We start from the raw sequence: 18426 nt of genomic DNA, 5'->3' as shown, positions 1-18426 counted from the left end.
GGTGTGGTGGTGCCCCTGAGTGGTGTGGTGGTGTTCCTCATTGTGATGTGGTGTGTGAGGGTGTGTGAGGGGGTGAGGGTGAGTGAGAGGGTTGTGAGGGTGAGGGGTATGAGGTTGTGAGGGTGTGTGAGGGTGGGTTAGGGTGTGTGAGGGTGAGGGGGTGTGAGGGTGAGGGGGTGTGAGGGTGAGGGTGAGGGAGCGTGACGGGGGTGATGGGGTGAGGGTGTGTGAGGATGAGGGTGTGAGGGTGAGGGGGTGTGTGGGTGAGGGGGGGTGAGGGTCCGAAGTAAATGGTGGCAGGGCAGACATATAAGACAGAGAGAAGAGACTGCGTGGTGACTGTGTTGGTAAGTTTCAGAATCAGGAGGGGTAGAGTCAGCACAGTCTGCGAGGGATCAACGTGTCTAGAGGCAGAGCATAGCGGATGTAGCATTGCAGCTAGCAAATAGTGTTTTCAAGCTGAGTGTCCCTAGAGAGATGGCAACACAGCAACAGCATTTGAGGAGCAAGGCTACTGTAAACAAGCACAGTAGGCTTTCACTTTCGTCCAGAAACAAGCTCCCAGCATTGCTGTGGCGGAGGAGCGGCAGCCTTTGAAGTCTGATGCCGAGGCACAGACAAATGGTGGTGTGTTATGTGGCTGGCGATGGTGTGCACACGCATAGATTACATGAACTGTATGCGATCCGCAGCCGTTTTGGTAGACTTTTCTTTTCCCACTTACTATAATCTCGCCGGAGCAATGCGCATTGGCTCAGGCGAGACCTAAAAATATGACAAAGCGATAGCAGAGAAAAGGGGAAGTGCTAGAGAGACTGTTCAAACAGAAAGGCAGCCTGAAGAAAGAGAGTGAGGGCCAGAGAAGTCGATGTGAGCCAGAGGAAGCAAGAGAAAACCTTTGAAAGCAAGGGAGAACCGAAAGAGGAGGAGGAGTTGACAAAGGACAGCACACAATACCAGCAGGCAGTGACGTGAAAGCAACCACCAACAAAAGTCGGCAGGTGCCCGACCAAGACGGTAGGGTCCACACCAAGAAGCCAGGAGCCCAGGCCAAGGCGCCAGGAGCCCAAGTCAAAGCACCAGGAGCCCAAGCCAAGGAGCCCAGGTCAAGGCACCAGGAGCCCAGGTCAAGGCACCAGGAGGCCAGGGCTTCAGGGGCGCCAGGCCAGGGCTTCAGGGGAATCAAGCCAAGGCCTTAGGGGATTCAAGCCAAGGCTTCAGGGGCGTCAAGCCAAGGTGCCAGGAGCCCACGCCAAGGTGCCAGGAGCCAACGCCAAGGTGCCAGGAGCCAACGCCAAGGCGCCCGGAGCCCTAGCCAAGGCGCCAGGAGCCCAAGCCAAGGTGCCCAGGCCTAGGAGCACAAATCAAGGCGCCCGGAGCACAAATCAAGGCGCCCGCAGCACAAGCCAAGCCGCCAGGAGCACAAGCCAAGGCGCCAGGAGCCCAGGCCAAGGCGCCAGGAGCCCAGGCCAAGGCGCCAGGAGCCCAGGCCAAGGCGCCAGGAGCCCAGGCCAAGGCGCCAGGATCCCAGGCACCAGGAGCCCAAGCCAAGGCGGCACGAGCCCAGGCCAAGGCACCAGTAGCCATGCCAACACGGCAGGAAGACAAAATAGGTAGAGTGGGGGGTGAAAGGGAGAGAGAGAAAAATAAAAGACAGGAGTAATACGGGAATGCAAAAGAGAGAAAGAAAGGAAAGGGTATGTAAGGAAAACTGAAGAGTGAGAACTAAATAGCTTAAAAGAAAAATATAGAAAGAAGGCAAGTGTGAAGAGGCTACAACAGACTGAGATATGGAACATGGCTTGTGAAGTGAAGAACAAATGCAGAGGAGCGAGAAAAGATGGCGGGACAAAGAGGCATGCACTAGAGCTCTTCCCAGTAGCCATTTTTCAACGGATTATGCCTGACGAGGGATAGTGCCAAGCACAGTTATTCAGTGAGAAATACTTAAAGTAGAAGGATCCCTTCCCACCCGGCACAAACAAACATAGAGGTTCCACTACAGGAATTAGTAAATTAGTGCAATACAATGATTTCCTTCATATCAGGTAGTCCTCCAGGATGCATACGTGAAATAATGTAATTCCATATCCCAGTTTCCCCCACAACTCCACCCTAACTCCCCAGGCCCCACACCTGGTAGTTCTGCAGTAAGATGAGGCTGAGGTAGAACTCGCTGAAGGCCAGTTTCAGGTCCCGGATGTTTCGGTGCTGCACACGCTCCTCGTGTGATAGGTGGAAGACGGGCTTCCGGCGCTGCCGCAACGTGGAGATGCCGCTGTTCTCCCTCTGGGCGTCCAGCGACGACTGCAGCTCATTCTGTAGGGTTGCGAACCGTCGCTGTGCTTCGGCCAACTTTTCTGCAATGTAAAAAAGGAAGTTCAAGTTTACAACCGATGAGGAGGTTGGGCGGGCAAGTAATCACCACTACATGAAACCCGACTGCATGCCCCGGAAGAAAAATATGTCAACAGAACAAATACGGGGTAGGAAGGTAAAGTCAGAGGTACAAGAGGAGAGGCGAAGAGAAACAACAGGATAGGCCAAGGAAACAAAAGACCACGGTCAAAGCAGGAGAGAACAATCACTGGGATAGGAAATGGAATGGAGGCAAGAAGAAAACACAGGTCCAGGAAGAAAGAAGACGGGTCAAGAAGGACAGACAAAGCACATTAAGAGGAGGGCGTGGCAGAGGAAGACTAAAAGACGTGTGGATGGTCAATGGAAAAAGGGAGGTTCACTGGAGAAGGTGCGGTCCTTTGGCTAAGGCCAGTGTTGGAAATGAATTAAAAGTACAAGTTGAAGAGCAAGGTCAGTGCTGGAGGACTAACCGGGTGTCTGAGAAAGAAAAAAAAGTATGAAGGCAGAGTTTTAGAAAGGGCAATCTGAGTGCCCAATGGCACAGTATATTTATTTAGAGTTTTATAGAGTGCGAACCAGACCCGTAAGGGTATCAGAGCGCTTTACAGGAATGACAAGTAGGATACAAGGGAACTATCAAGCCCCTCTACCACCGGTATTGACCATGATGCAATAATCTAGCATTATCAGAAATACAGATTAATAAATAAAACCATGCAGATCAATTACTAGTACCATATGTATACAGTGTATGCTTATTTAGTGTGCATATTTTACATCCTCAACATATGATTCACTAGGTGTGGTACACACGGGGCTGGTCCCCGTGGAGTCTTGATGAAGAGCTTGTAGGGGAACAGCTCTAAACATGTTAACACAAACATATTACTGAGACAACCAGACTCATTAAAGTCAGTTGTTCTCTCAGTAACAACCCCTGATGTTTAACCATACTAACTAGGGGCCTACTAGTTAAATATTTTTACATTTTCCACCCACTCTACATCACAGCACTACACATAGTCTACAATAAAGTGTTCCTATGTATCTTGCAAGTCGCAGCACACCTCAATCCGCAGAGGATTGAGAGGAACCCCAATGATGAAGCATGTCACCTAGGGGCAACCCTGGTGGGTGAGGTGTCTCTAGAAAAAAAGTATTTTTTCTAGAAAAGAGATCACAACAAATTCTCGTTGTATCCTATCTAAATCTTTAATGAATAACCCACAGGAGAAACAGGTGGACATTATTCACTTGCATGTACTCTAATGTGTAGTGCCCTGTAGAATAATAATGTTTTTTCCCTATTTGTAGAGTAGATTTATCATATATACCTACCCCAAAGGAAACTGTGTATGGGTTGTTAATGTATGTATTGAACAACTAGCTCATAATATTTTTTGTGTGCATGTTTTATGCCCAATGGTTTATTTTTGATTGTGTGAAAAATACCAAATAAATATATCTACTTTTTAAATGGCGCGTGCTCAATAAGAAAATGCCTCACCAAAGAAAATAAATGTTAACAAAAGAGTAGTGGTCCAAAACTAGAAAAGCAATTCAGATCTACTTCATGGCCACGGTAGTGTAAGATGGACAGCTGCAACAATTCATCCCCACAGTAACTTGGGAGTAAAAAAAAAAAGTATATTCGCAGTTCTCCCGGAGTGCTGAAGAACAGATATCTGTGCCAGTGCCCTGCCCGAGAAACCCAAAAGCTGAGTGGCTACAGAAACGTAATTCTTTGCTGTTGTAAAGAAGGAAAGTGTTTGTAGATTGGTTGGAGAGAAGATTATTCCAATGGGGATACAAAATGGTGATGTTCATGCCTATCCACAAATGCACAAAAGGAGGGCTTGCTAATGGGTAACAATTTTACTCTCTGCTACTAGAAAAGCACCCACAGCTTAAGAAATGAAAAAGAGTGTTTATGGGTTGGTTGAAGGTTCGTCACTTCGGGACTTCCAAAATTGCATTCATAAAGAAACAAATTAATTGCTTCAGTTTGTTTATCGTTCTCTGGTCATGGCGGGGCCTTGGGCGGTTGACCATGGCTCCCTAACTGTGCTATACTTTCAAGACCAAAAGGCCAACATTACTTTTTAATCTGGAAACTCTAACCAGAAAATGCTCGCTTGTATGGAAACCAATAGTGGCCGTGTATTTATCCATAAGAGTGAACAGGCTGGATGTCATAAAAGGATAGACTAAAGCACGGAGATGAAGGCTAATTACATTAAGAGCCCACCTATTAACGGTTATGTTTTCAGAAAGTCTTTCCCTGATCTGGTTTCAGAGTCTGAAATTACAGTTCCTCCACTCTCACACCTTCACATCACTTAACATGTTACAGGAAATAAAACACTTGCATGATCCCCAAGGGCACCCATACATCCATGCTATTATTGTTACTGCTAGATTGTCGCTCTAAGAGGTCCCTGGAGCTACATTCTGTACCTTCTGAAAAAAGAATGGGTTCTTGACGTAGCTAAGCTTGTTTTTTTCCATCTCGGTGCACTGCCAAGCTAATGCCTGCTTATCATAAACCCACAACACAGACCACATCCCGCCTCTTAACCACGGTTTGTGTTTGTTTCAGTAATTTTAGGTTGACGTGATCTTCAAGGCCTGGTGGTCTACTATAAACCTCCCAGATTTAATGTTTGTTTTTCAATTTTTCTGAAGAAACACATGAGGCACAGTCCTGGAAGGGGGGGGGGGGCACTGACTTCAGTGGGAGTGCTGTGTTTAGCAATAACTTACAATTTAAAAGCACCGGCTGCAGCATTCCTTGTGTGTCCAGCTTTCAGGCAACAATACAATTCCAAGATAACTCTTGTGGTTAATGTTCCTGCTAGAGAGAGATTGGAGTTTTTTTCTAGTGGCAGTTTTGACTCGCCATAAAGTAGCGCAGAGAGTGAATTAGTAAAGACAGTCTTTACCAGCACTTTAAAACAAATTAAATGTATGTGAGAGAGAGGCTAAGGAGATATGTGAAAAAGGAACGCTGAACAATTCAAACATTCACCCCTAGACACAAAGATCTGGATTTAATCCACCGTTCTTTTGATCACCAGGCCACCGCAGTTTGGACCCATCCATATACAAATCAGTCTTGACCCTGTGCCTCATGGGAGCAGTCCAGCCTGAACTGCCAAGCCAGGTTCTCCCTGGACAAGAAACCAGCATCCTGGGACAAGTTTCGGGGCATCACCCCATATCAGTCAGGCTAGCTTGAATCCAGTGGCGCAGTGAGCACGAGACCCACGTCTGGGCATACCCTTCCCACTTGCATTTGTCACCCGAGGTATGCGCAGACGTGGGTCCTGTACCTCTCCCTGCCACTGAAGTCAACCTAGCCTGGCTGATGAGGGGTGAAACCCCGAAACTGGTTCTAGGGTGCTTGTTTCCAGTCCAGGGAGAACCTGGCCTGGCAGTTCGGGCTGGACTGTTCCCATTGGGAACAGAGTTGAGACTGATTTGCATATGGCTTGTTTCAAACTGGAATGGCATGGGGAGCAAAAAATGATGGATTTAGGCTCAGTTCTCTGTACGGGGTGAATGGTTGACATTGATCAGCATTCTGTCCTATCATTGTTCTTTTTGCATTTGGCACCCCAAGTGGGACGGGTATGCCCAGACGTGGGCCCCGTGCTCTCCATGCCACTGGACACAAGCTGGCTTGGCTGATGAGGGGTGAATCCCTGAAACTGGTCATTGGATGCTTGTTTCCGGTCAAGGGAGAACCTGGGCTGGACTGTTCCCATTGGGAACAGGGCAAGACTGATTTGCATATAGCTGGGTTGAAACTGGAATGGCAAGGGGAGCAAAACATGATCGATTTAGCCCCAGATCTATGTACTGGGGTGAATGTTTGACATTGATGAGCATTCTGTCCATTATTGTTCTTTTTGCAAGAAGAGGTGAGGGTACTTTTGCCGGGTGTTAGTGAGGAAATCTGAGGCGAAGTAAGCCAAAATGAGGGGTGGGAGGCAAAAAAAGATTGCTGCACCGGGTGCCACCAGTGCTGAAGCTGGCTCTGATCCAAATTAACACTATGTCACTAAAAAACCACTGTTCCAGAGAGCTCAGGCTCCCTGTAATTCACAAACTAAAGGCAATTCTTTGTTCTCTGATCAATACCGCTGTGATTCAAACAATCATTTAAAGATTTCATAACAAAACCTTGTATTAGGAACTATTGAAATGTTGCACACTTTCCATCCCGAGGCCCTTACATTTGTGACCAGACCACGAGACGGGAGCCTTCAAATCTGAATCTGGTGGGAAATATGAAAGCAAATTGCTAGAAAGCGAGATCAAACTGGCATGGGGCATTGTGGTCGTATGGTGGATGAAATAGTTAGTCACACTCGCCCCAACTATGTCAACACTCAAAACCCCAAGTATTAGCAATGCCAATAGTTCCGGCTAATAACTGAAAGTGCCTCTTCAGGCACTGGTGGGTTTGGGCTCTCAATACATCATCATAAAGTGTATGCTAACATTCATTCTTGCACTTCTGCAGTCATTCATCCCCTACTGACTCATTCTTGCATTCACACACTTACGCACTCATAATAAAATACACACAAACGCTCAACAAGCATCTGCTCATCAGAAGAAGAAAGGTAAAGAAAAAAAATGTCGCCACCTAAACAGTGTGCTCTCAATAAAAAAATAATTAAGCTTAGCAGCAGGTGGCAGTCTCACAATGGCATTGTATACGGTGTATCATTGTTTTCTAAAATAGCCGCCACGTTTAGAACTAAAGTGTTGGTTATCTTTGGATGTTAAACAATGGCACAGTACGGAAAATAACACACAACAGAGTTAAAGGTCTACTTGCCATACATCCCCCAAAATGAATCAATAAAACACAACAAATATGTTAGAATTCCTACAATGATTTTGCAAAAGTAAAACTATGTTTTAAGGAAAACTAGAACAAAAAAAAAGAAGATTTGGACGGAATGGCCTCACCCATTCTTTGTGGCATGCTTCATCATTAGCCAGTCTGACCCACCATGTTAAGATGATACCAATATGATAATCTCAACCTCATTAGGGTGGGGGATCAGAACAAATATTTTATAGTCATGTGTAGGGTCCAGAAATTTGTATAAAACAACCTCAGTTTAAACCCAGGTTTTTCTTTATTCTTGGATGCACAAGGTTGGATTAGAAATAAACGTTAGGATGATACCAGGAACTTATGTCTCGAGCATCATCTCAACTTATCATTTGCCTCCAAATGACCAGAAAACATGTATTATGGTGCGGCGGACAGGCCAATGATGAAGCATGCCACAAAAAGTGGGTGAGGCCATTCCGTCCACATTTCCTTTTTTTGATCCTTTTTTCCTTAAAAAGTTGTCTTCATATTCGGAAATCATTGCCGTACTTGTTGTGCTTTACAGTATGGCCAACCCCATTCCAATATGACTCGCAGATTTAGAAGCTATTGGGATGCGGTGGTTTGCAGATTAAGTGATTAGCAATACAGGTGCATGGTAGCAGTGTGCTGTAGAAAATAAAACATATAAAAAAGGAGAAGGAAAGACATTACAGAGGATCTATAAAAAGAGAAAATGGAAACTAAAGAACAGGCCCAGTAAGGTAATCTAAGCAAAATACCCGAATATAGGTTTAAACACAGTAAAAAACAATGCACCATAAAGGCCTATTGGTTTTTACATATGCTTTTCATTAATTGTCAAGCTTATGGTATTACCTTTTCCAAATAAACTAATAAGGCCTATTGCCCTATACAGGTACCATGTCACCACAGCTACTTCCAGCCTGCTATATTGAGAGTATGCTTTTTCATACCACAATTATAAAGCATTGTCATAAAAATAGAAAAAAGTGGAAAATTACAGAGACAAAACAATTTACAACCACTCTTACGGGGCTCAACGTGGATTCTAACAGTCCAAATCGTCTACACCCAGGGTGTGGCAATGGGGTAACCAGCATCCTTGCCTAGTATATGGTCTGTGACCTTCCATGTAACAACATAGCTGTCTAAACTTTTTAATTCAGTGTAATGAGCAAGTCAACGAAAAATACCTATTGGTTGTGACAAATGATTTCACAATAAATGTCTTTTTCATAAATTATAAAAACTGATCAGATATAGGGCACTTGGCGTACCTTTTCCCCATTGAACCAACTAACCCTACAGGCTTTAATACTGGCTTGCCACCATAACCAAATCAGGCCCCCTGTATTGAGCATACATTTTCTCACAAGTCAACTATCAGGCATACAGGTATATAATTTCAAAAATAAAATGATAGCTGACAAAACAAATAGCACTGTTCCTAAGAGGGACTAGCAAGGATTATCACAATGAAAATGTTCCACCCTTAGCGGGGTTTACCAATACCAAAACTTTCCTTCTGCCATAATCAGCGACATTCCATAGAAAACAAGATCTGTTTAGAGCCTATAACATGGATTAATAACAATCCACCCTCAAAGGCCCAGTGGCTTTTAACGAAAGCTTTTCACAATAAACAGTCAGACTTACTGCCTTTGTCATAACTTTTCATAGTAAACAGATCAGACCTCTGGCCGAGTACCTACATTTTCCAATTAAACCAATGAGGTATGTAGCCTTTATCACTGGCTTGTAACCATGATGTACTCAGGCCGATTCTGCTGGGTATAAACTTTCACGCAAGGCAACTATCACGCATATATTTATATATTTAAAAATATATGCAAAATTACACTAGGCAAAACAAAATACAATCCTCCTAAGGAGGGCATACCAAGGATTGTCACAGTCCAAATTGTGTAGCCTCCGGGTTTGTTAGAGTCGGTACCCAGCTTCAAAACACTTACCTACTACAGTAGTCTGTGAGATGTCATGAGAAAATGCCTCATAACAGGCTTTACCACAGTACAAGAGCAATCCTCCCAAAAAGACCTATTGACAGCAACATATTAATTTCACAATAAAGTAGTAAAACCTACTGCCCTTGCAATACACTTTCATAATGAACAGATCAGACCTATGGCACACGACTTTTCCCAGTGAACAAATCAGACTTATGGCCCTTATCACGGGTTATTCAACATTACCAACCCAGGCCTACTGTACAGAGCAAACACTTTCACACAAGGCACTCATTAGGCATACAGTCATAAAATACAAACAAACAAAATTACATTCAGCAAAAAAACCGTTCCTAGAATTATCACAGAGCACATCTACCCTGAGGTTTGCCAGTGGGGGTAACCAAAACCCATGCCTACTGTGGACATCACTGACATATAATGTGATAAATTACCTCCCAACTAGCTTTAATAAAGTAGAATAACAACTCTCCCTTAAATGCCTATTGGCTTTAATGTATGTGTTTCACAACAAATATGCCAGACCCAATGCATTTGTCATAACTTTTAATAAAGCAACGAATCAGGTCTTTGGCATAGATCTTTGAATTAGCACTATACTCAACTCAGATATGCTGGACTAAGCATACACTTTAACGCAAGGCAAAAATGCAACATAAGCACTCTTAGTGGAAGCAGATTACTTCTACACAATCAAATGCTGAATTTAGGAAAAACCAACATGTGGGTGGAGCCAAAGCCATCACTCAGCTCAGTAGTGCTTCTGATATCTCTTTTAATTGATCACATTAGGTATATACAGCTGTGCAGTCAGGCAAGACATGAAAACTTGGAAAGGAGCGATACGCTTCCAGATCCAAACCCCTTGATGACAGAAAAACAAACAGCATGTAAATCTGAAAAAGCTTCAGGCTGCAGCCGGCAGAACTGTATTGAGTCCTTGTAGCACTATGCCTAGAGTTAGGCGAGTAACCGAAGAGGGTACATACATCCGTATGTAAATTCTGTCTTAAGTAGAATGCTCAGATGGAAGAGCATCATGATATATCTTGGATGAAAAAAGAAATTATACAAATCTAAGCAGTTTGTTTTTCCCATCAGTTTTCTCACTGTCTCAGGAATAGCAAGTTCTTAATCAACTGCAATTTTTTTAATGTAAGGTTCAAACCTCAGGCTCCACCCACCACATTCCGAAACTTTTCCTTCACAAAGCTGATATTACTCGGACAAAGAACCCCATCCCAAGGAATGCAACTATGTAACTAGTTTATTATTGTTTTACTGACTCAGTGTACCCATCCGTGGGGCCACATGCTGGATGTGGTTCCCAAACTCTGAAATAGTTCCACAAATGCATATTTTATGTAAAGTCCGCGGAGCATTTCTGTTCTGCTAACCAAATAAATACAAACAGTACTGTCACTGGTCATGCTGCATGGCGGACTACTCATTCAATAAATATCATTACTTTTCGATCATGAGTTAGCACAGCGATAGAGTGAAGTGAGAAAAGTTCACATGTTCACAATCTGGCCAGCTTGGAGTCTGTATATCAGTTAATCACGATGCCCCTGGGTACATAAACAATGTGTCTGTATACTGATGCCCACAGCATACAAAGCTACACCTAGTGTCTTTTAGATCAGCTACTAAATTGGGCTGGGGTGCAAGTTAAGTCGGAAGTCTTATTATCAGCTATTTACAACACAGTAGGTTATTTATGGTGCTACAGGATACTGTTACGCCTGGTATCTGTAGATCAGCTATTGCTAATGCCGTGTAACAGACTGTTAAGACTTTGGGCTTGCGAGATGCCAAAGGCCGGACCTCGAGACCCATCAACCCGTAGGACAATGTACAAAGGTTTATGATTCTCTTCACGAGGCATTATAAAGGCCATTCAGAAAGAATACTATTCTGCAGTGACCTTGCTAGTCTATGCCCTGTCCCTCGATCGCTACAGAATAACAAGCATTTGCAATGCAATAGGTCTCGCATTTACGAAAGTTTGAGCTATTGACATTGCAAATAACAATACCTTTTATTTATGTTTTCGTTTTTAAACCATAAATAAATGGCATTGCCATTTACAATGCCAATAGCTTAAACTCACGTAAATGCGAAACCTATTGCATTGCAACTGCTTTTTTGTTGTTCTTTTTAAGTTATGTATGCTTGCAATAAAAATAAAAGATTTAAAAAAAATCACACCAGTTTCCAGGGCCAGACTGATTGGCGTTGTCAATGCTTGATTTAAAATGTAATTGGTCTTCAAATCACCTTGAATTTTAAGAACAATGTTTGAAATGCAAAAGGAGAAAATAATATTTAACTATATAATGGAAACATAACATGAAGATATCAAGCGCTAACAGAATCAACTGCCTGATCTGCTAAGGAAACCAAGTATTTACAATGCAATGGTCTCGTCTTTGTTAAAGTTAGAGCTATTGGCATTGCAAATGTCATTTTTTTCATTTATTGTTTTTTTTTTAAACCGATAAATATATGGTATAGTCATTTACAATGGCAATAGGTAAGCATTAGAGAGTAGTAGAGAGTATTAGCAGTGATTAATAGTAGAGTGTGACATAAATAAAAGGCCTCACACTGCTGTCTCTGTCACACTGCTGTGTCTGTCACACTGCTGTGGCTCTCGCACTGCTGTGTCTCTCGCGCACTGCTGTGTCTCTCTCGCACTGCTGTGTCTCTCGCGCACTGCTGTGTCTCTCTCGCACTGCTGTGTCTCTCTCGCACTGCTGTGTCTCTCTCGCACTGCTGTGTCTCTCTCGCACTGCTGTCTCTCTCGCACTGCTGTCTCTCTCGCACTGCTGTCTCTCTCGCACTGCTGTCTCTCTCGCACTGCTGTCTCTCTCGCACTGCTGTCTCCGTCGCACTGCTGTCTCCGTCGCACTGCTGTCTCTCTCGCACTGCTGTCTCTCCCTAGAACACACACACTGCTGTCTCTCTCACACACACTGCTGTCTCTCTCACACACACACTACTGTTTCTCACACACACACTGCTGTCTTTCTTACACACAATGCGGTCTCTCACACTCCAGGCACAGCAAGCAACATCCAGACACACCGAACTATGAGAGACTTGCACCGGCATGCCAGACTCACCCACCTATCACACACCCCTCTAGACACACCCAACTACCACAGACCCATCTAGACACACTGCTGAGCCACAAAGTCACCGAAACACACTGACCTACCACATACCACTCCAGACACACCGACCTACCACAGACCCATATACCCACACTGCTGTGCCACAGACTCACAGACCTACCACAGACTCACCCAGACACACCAACCCATACAGACATCACCCCTACAATCACTACATGCAGCCAGTCACCCAGGCACGCCGTAGCCGAATCCACTCGCATAGTTCACAAACCCGCATCAACAATAACACAAACACACACACCTCTTCTGAGTGCACAGCTCCATGGATGGACAGACCCGCCCGCGTGTGTAACCCTAGCTTGAGCTCACCAGCGTGTGCGCCCACTGACAGCCCTCATGCACACACTAACGGGAGCACAGTGTCCTCACTGCACAATCGCACACACCAACGGTAGCACACTGTCCTGGTATACAGCTGTACACACTATTGTCACGTTTGTGTGCTTGTCAGTCGTGCACTGGTCCTTACCAGTCAATATTGTTCATATAAACTAAAAATATGTGATCTACTGGCCAATATTTCACAAAATGTATTTGCAAAGGTGTAGTACTGGGCAGTAATAATTGTGTTGTTTATATTAGCAGAGATATGGGGGGTTACTGGCTATTATTGTTCAAAATAAATGATAGAAGGTGAGGCCTTGTCGGTAATGTTCAAAGGAACACAGAGCAGATACAGCACAGGTCAGGAGTAACATGAGTCATGTGAGCAACTAATCAGTTACGTAAAGGCCAGGTCTGGTTGTTATTCACATGTTCTGCTTTACTGTAAAGCGCTCTGATGCCTCCGGCCCATGTTAGCGCTATATGAAATCACAAAAGTAAATAAAATCTTCAAATTAAAAACATAAAGAGCGCACAGGCCAGCATCGATCGCAGTAACACGAATAATTAAATTCACTGTACCGTATTGTTCTAGTTAGTGCTGTTGATATTGGTGGGGAGCAGTGACGGGGAGGCTGGGGGATGTTGTGGGGCAGGCTGGGTGATGTTGTGGGGCGGGCTGGGGATGGGCCAGGGGAGGGCCGCTGTCCCTGGGGAGGGAGAGGCTGCAGGAGGAGGGAGTGGGAGGGAGTGACGGAAGAGGCTAGCTGAGGATATGGGAGGAGAGCGCATTTCTCACATGGACTGGGGAACAGCCGGGGTCTGCCGAGGCCCAGAGACACACAGCACACACACACCACACCTTGCACACATGCTGACTTGTGCTTACACACACACTGACACTCACACACAACTTGCACACACCCTGACACTCTCCCATACACAACATGCTGACATACACACACCATAACTTGCACACCCATTAACACACATGCACACACTCATACTTCCACGCACACACAACTTGCACACACGCTAACACACATCATAACTTTTGCACACACTGACTCGTGCTTACAAGCAACCCGACACACACAACTTACGGACACACTCACAACTTGCACAGGCGACACTCACACCCACCACTTAATCACACACTGACACTCATGCATGCACCCATACTTGCACACTGGAACACTCATGCAAGTACCCACAACTTCACACACACTGACACACCTACATTTTGCACACACACGGACTCATGGTTGTACATACACATATACACACACAAACAGACACACCTACAGCTTGGCACAGCCAGGACTCTCACGTGCTGCTCAGAAAGATGGAGAAAAGGAGAAAACGAATGAAAAAAACAAAAAAGAACATGCTGGAGAGAGAGATAGAGACACGAAGAGGAATTCGGTGGAAGAACAGGGCACGAGTAGGAATCAAGACCAACCGCTTTAGTATTCAGCGAGCCCGGTATTCGGCAGAAAACTTTACAAATGTACAAATTAAGAGCGTTCCCACCGAGCCCCGACTTATCTCACACTCTCTGGACACCCTTCCCCATTCTCCTCACACAATTCAACGGTTCTTCCAGTAGAGCCACGCCAGGCTCTATGAATAAACAAATGTGCCCCCCAATGGCAATGGCGGGCCCACTCAGGACAGAGGTAGGGTCACGCTGCCCTGCTCCAGCAGCACTCCGGAACACATGGAGCCCCCTCCCCAGCCGGTATCGACTTACCGGGCTGCTCTCTGCTCTCCGGGACTCCGCTTTTCCTTGGACCCTCTCCTCCCCTGGAGGAACTCAGTTGGCTGCTCGTCTTCTTCGGAGACGGGGGCAGGCACCGACCCGGTGCCTTGGGCCCCTCTGCCTCTATTGGCCTGCGACCGCAGCACTCGCGGGGCTCCCCTCAGCGCATGGGAGCCCCGCTGCCGGACAGGTTGCTTCCCTAGACACCGGCTCACTTCTCCTAGGCAACCGGAGCGCGGGGTGGGCTCCTGTCGGCTTCCTGCTTTTTCTCTCGGGCTCTCATGGGCGCTGGGCTTCCCTCGGGGCAGCATAAGTCCCGCCCCACGCCAGGCACTCCACAGCCTTACTTCTGGTTTCGGCGTTCTTGGGGGCTCGGGCCGGCGACGGTGACACGGGGCAAATGAGGGGTGGGCTCCCTCTCGAGTCATAAGGTAAAGTGGGGTGGGCACCCGCTCAGAGTAGAGCCCAGTAGCAGCGGCAGCCAGGGAGCACACTGGCACGGACGGGAGGGGGAGAGCCCAGGAGAAAGGAGAGGAGTAGAAAGGTGAGATGAGGGGTGGGGGGAGAGGAGGAGACGAGGATGAGGTAAACACAAAGGAACTAAGCCCCGTCCTTTTCAGACTGGGGGGCGTGTTTTTCTTTCTCCCCTCTTCTCCATTGGCTGGAATGTAAACAACGGGCGTGTTTTTGACTGTTGTTTACCATTCCAGCCAATGGAGAAGAGGGTAGAACAAACCTAAAAAACACGCCCCCAATCCAAAAAGGACGGGGTTTAGATGGAGAGAATGACGTAACTGAGACCTCTTCTCCAATGGCTGGCCGCTGTTTAGGAGGCCAGCCAATGGAGAAGAGGGGCGGGGTTTACCCTCGCTACTCAGTCATTAAATCTCGCCAGCGAGTCTGCGCATGTGCGCAGCCTACGCTAGCCGAGACCTAAAAAATGACAGCATGTATAATAAAAAAAAATTATTTTGCAAGCTGTTTCCATCGTCTTCTTAAATTGTTTTGTGGCTTTATAAGAAAAATACCTGCATTAGACAGTGCTTATCAGTTTTCATTCCTTCCAAAATCCAAAATACACCGTATATAATTTAGAGTACAAAGAATATAGCAATTCACCTTCAAAAGCAGGTTTATGAAGATAAAATGTACTGCGCTAGTGAAATGGCTATGTCTCTATAACGAGATGAAAAAAGCATTGGCGGCCAAGCCACTAGATCTTGACTCTTGGACTTCTTGGATAGTCAATGGTTTTGGCCATGCTGTGCAGCATGGCAAAAAAAGGAATACAAAATAGCCTATGATGCAAATGCAACGTTGTTTTGTAGGAATGCGCATCACACACGCATGATACTATAAATTATGCCGGCACCTTTTGTCTTATTTAGCGCTCCAAGTTGGATAGGTAAATAAAAAATAAAATAATGTTCAAAAGCTTTTTTAAGAGTAGGTGAGGGAGGCAACAAGGGGAGGGGGACTAAAAAAAAAAAAAAGAATCACTTCTCAGACTGGGGCACACTACTGATGGCAAACTCAGTGCCCTACGTGGTAGGGCTGGAACACGTGTGGTGCTCTTTCAAACTAAAGCTCAAAGGTGCTAAAAAATAATAATGAGTTGGGAGCAGTGGCAGGTGAAGTAACCCAGTTGGCAGGGGTGGAGGGAGAAGCAACAAAGTGGGGAAAGTGGAAAACAAAAGGATGGAATCACACAAGGGAAAGAACAAGAGTGCAGGTAGGAGGAGAGAAACACTTGGACAAGAGAGAGCAAAGTGAGTAGAAAAAAGCACATAAGGAAGACAACTGGTAAACACATGTACTACAATGAAGTGCTTAAGAAAAAAGTAGCTCCTTAATAGCAAGTAGAGGACACAAAGAAGCCAGTCAATCAACGAGGTGGTAAAAAGGGTATGCTTCATGGGAAGAACAAACAAGATATACAGGCTAAATTAAGAGGAGCCATACAATAGAAAGAAAGCAAATAAGAGTGACAGTAAAGTCCGAGGCACATTGATATTAGTGAAATGCAAATAAGAAGCCCTACAGTCATGTGTACTTCAGATGTAACAAATTAACCAACAAATTCGACTGGGTCCATACGGAATATCCGAAGCTGCAATTTTCCTTCTTACCACAGTAAGTGTAGGGTCTCTACGCCCACCAGTCTGTCACGAGGACACGGTTAACACACAACCAAAGTCATTATTTAACAACGTAGGGCATTCTAGAAGCCTGGAGATGCATTCTTGGTTCACTTAAACTAACCCAATTGAAGTAACATACTTGAAATACCAGAAAAGTAAAGCCCAGTTCTGGACCCATCTGCAAGCCTTGCAGGCGAATAGATCTCACTCTAGCCTGCTTAACCGCCTAAAAAGAAGCATACTGGGACTTGTAGTCCAACCGAAAAATGCGAACTGTATAAACGGTCACCTTATAACATGGGCCAACAGACAGCTATTGTCACACCCCTGTCCCCCCATGTTTGCGTGGGCAGCACCTCTGACAGGTGACAGCCGCACGTCAGCCTCACCAAACTCCTATCGGCTCCGAGAGACAGCACGTCACACTCATCAAACTCCTATCGGCTCTAAGAAGCAGGACGTCACACTCACGAAACTCCTATCGGCTCCGAGAGGCAGCACGTCACAATCACCAAACTCCTATCGGCTCCGAGAGGCAGCGCAGGACAGAAACAAAGGTGGAGGAGTAGGAGCTCCCAAGGAGAGAGCCGTGGAGGTCGGCCTGAGACCGTGCGCATGAGGGGCTCCCCGCAACAGCAAAACCAGGAGGCGGTGGGAACTGGACTGGGAACCGCAGCTTCCAGGAGGGAGGAGCAGAGGCGGGCAGGAGGTGATGTGTCTCCAGAATGTACAGCCAACGTAAAGCCAGCCTGCTTACGTTCTAGATCCTGGCCGTGAGAAGTAGGAGTGTCCTGCAGACCAGATAAAACAAGCATTTGCAATGCAATAGGTCTCGCATTAGGAAAGTTTGAGCTATTGGTCTTGTAAATGACAATTTTTTTATTTACGTGTTGTTTTTGAAAATGGCTAAATTAATAGCTTTGTCATTTACAATGCCAATAGTTATAACTTTCGCAAATGTGACACCTATAGCATTTGTAATGCAACATGTTTTGTATGTACGTGACTTAGATGTATTGATACTACAAATAACAATGGCTTTTAATTTTTTTTAATAATTTATACTTAAATAAAAGTGATTGTAATTTATAATGGCAATAGCTTAAACTTTTGTAAATAACTTTTGTGAAGATTATGTTCAGTGTATTTTATTGTGACGAAAATCCAAGAACAGAAGTGACATTTGTAATAAAGCTTGAAACATTGAGAAAACATATTTGAACCAGTGATGCTGTGGTGGTGCTGAGTGATGCTGTGGTTGCACTGAGTGATGCTGTGGTTGCACTGAGTGATGCAGTGGTTGCGCTGAGTGATGCAGTGGTTGCGCTGAGTGATGCAGTGGTTGCGCTGAGTGATGCAGTGGTTGCGCTGAGTGATGCAGTGGTTGCGCTGAGTGATGCAGTGGTTGCGCTGAGTGATGCTGTGGTTGCGCTGAGTGGTGCTGTGGTTGCGCTGAGTGGTGCTGTGGTTGCGCTGAGTGGTGCTGTGGTTGCGCTGAGTGGTGCTGTGGTTGCGCTGAGTGGTGCTGTGGTTGCGCTGAGTGGTGCTGTGGTTGCGCCGAGTGGTGCTGTGGTTGCGCCGAGTGGTGCTGTGGTTACGCCAAGTGGTGCTGTGGTTACGCCAAGTGGTGCTGTGGTTACGCCAAGTGGTGCTGTGGTTACGCCAAGTGGTGCTGTGGTTACGCCAAGTGGTGCTGTGGTTACGCCAAGTGGTGCTGTGGTTACGCCGAGTGGTGCTGTGGTTACGCTGAGTGGTGCTGTGGTTACGCTGA

At 45.7% G+C, this 18426-nt stretch overlaps 1 protein-coding gene across 1 annotated transcript in view; it reads right to left on the bottom strand.

Annotated features, from left to right (window-relative positions):
* The window catches only part of XPR1 (xenotropic and polytropic retrovirus receptor 1), a 588907-nt gene that overhangs the window by 279396 nt on the left and 291085 nt on the right, over nucleotides 1-18426 (bottom strand). Inside the window, exon 4 of the mRNA XM_086955457.1 lies at nucleotides 2137-2360. Coding sequence (XP_086811583.1) covers nucleotides 2137-2360 — 224 coding nt within the window. The remainder of the gene's footprint in view (nucleotides 1-2136; nucleotides 2361-18426) is intronic.

This window comes from Lissotriton vulgaris, chromosome 1_1, assembly GCF_964263255.1.
Source record: "Lissotriton vulgaris chromosome 1_1, aLisVul1.2, whole genome shotgun sequence".
NCBI lineage: Eukaryota > Metazoa > Chordata > Amphibia > Caudata > Salamandridae > Lissotriton > Lissotriton vulgaris.
Note: the sequence above shows the minus strand (reverse complement) of the source record. Positions and strands in the feature narration are given on the sequence as shown.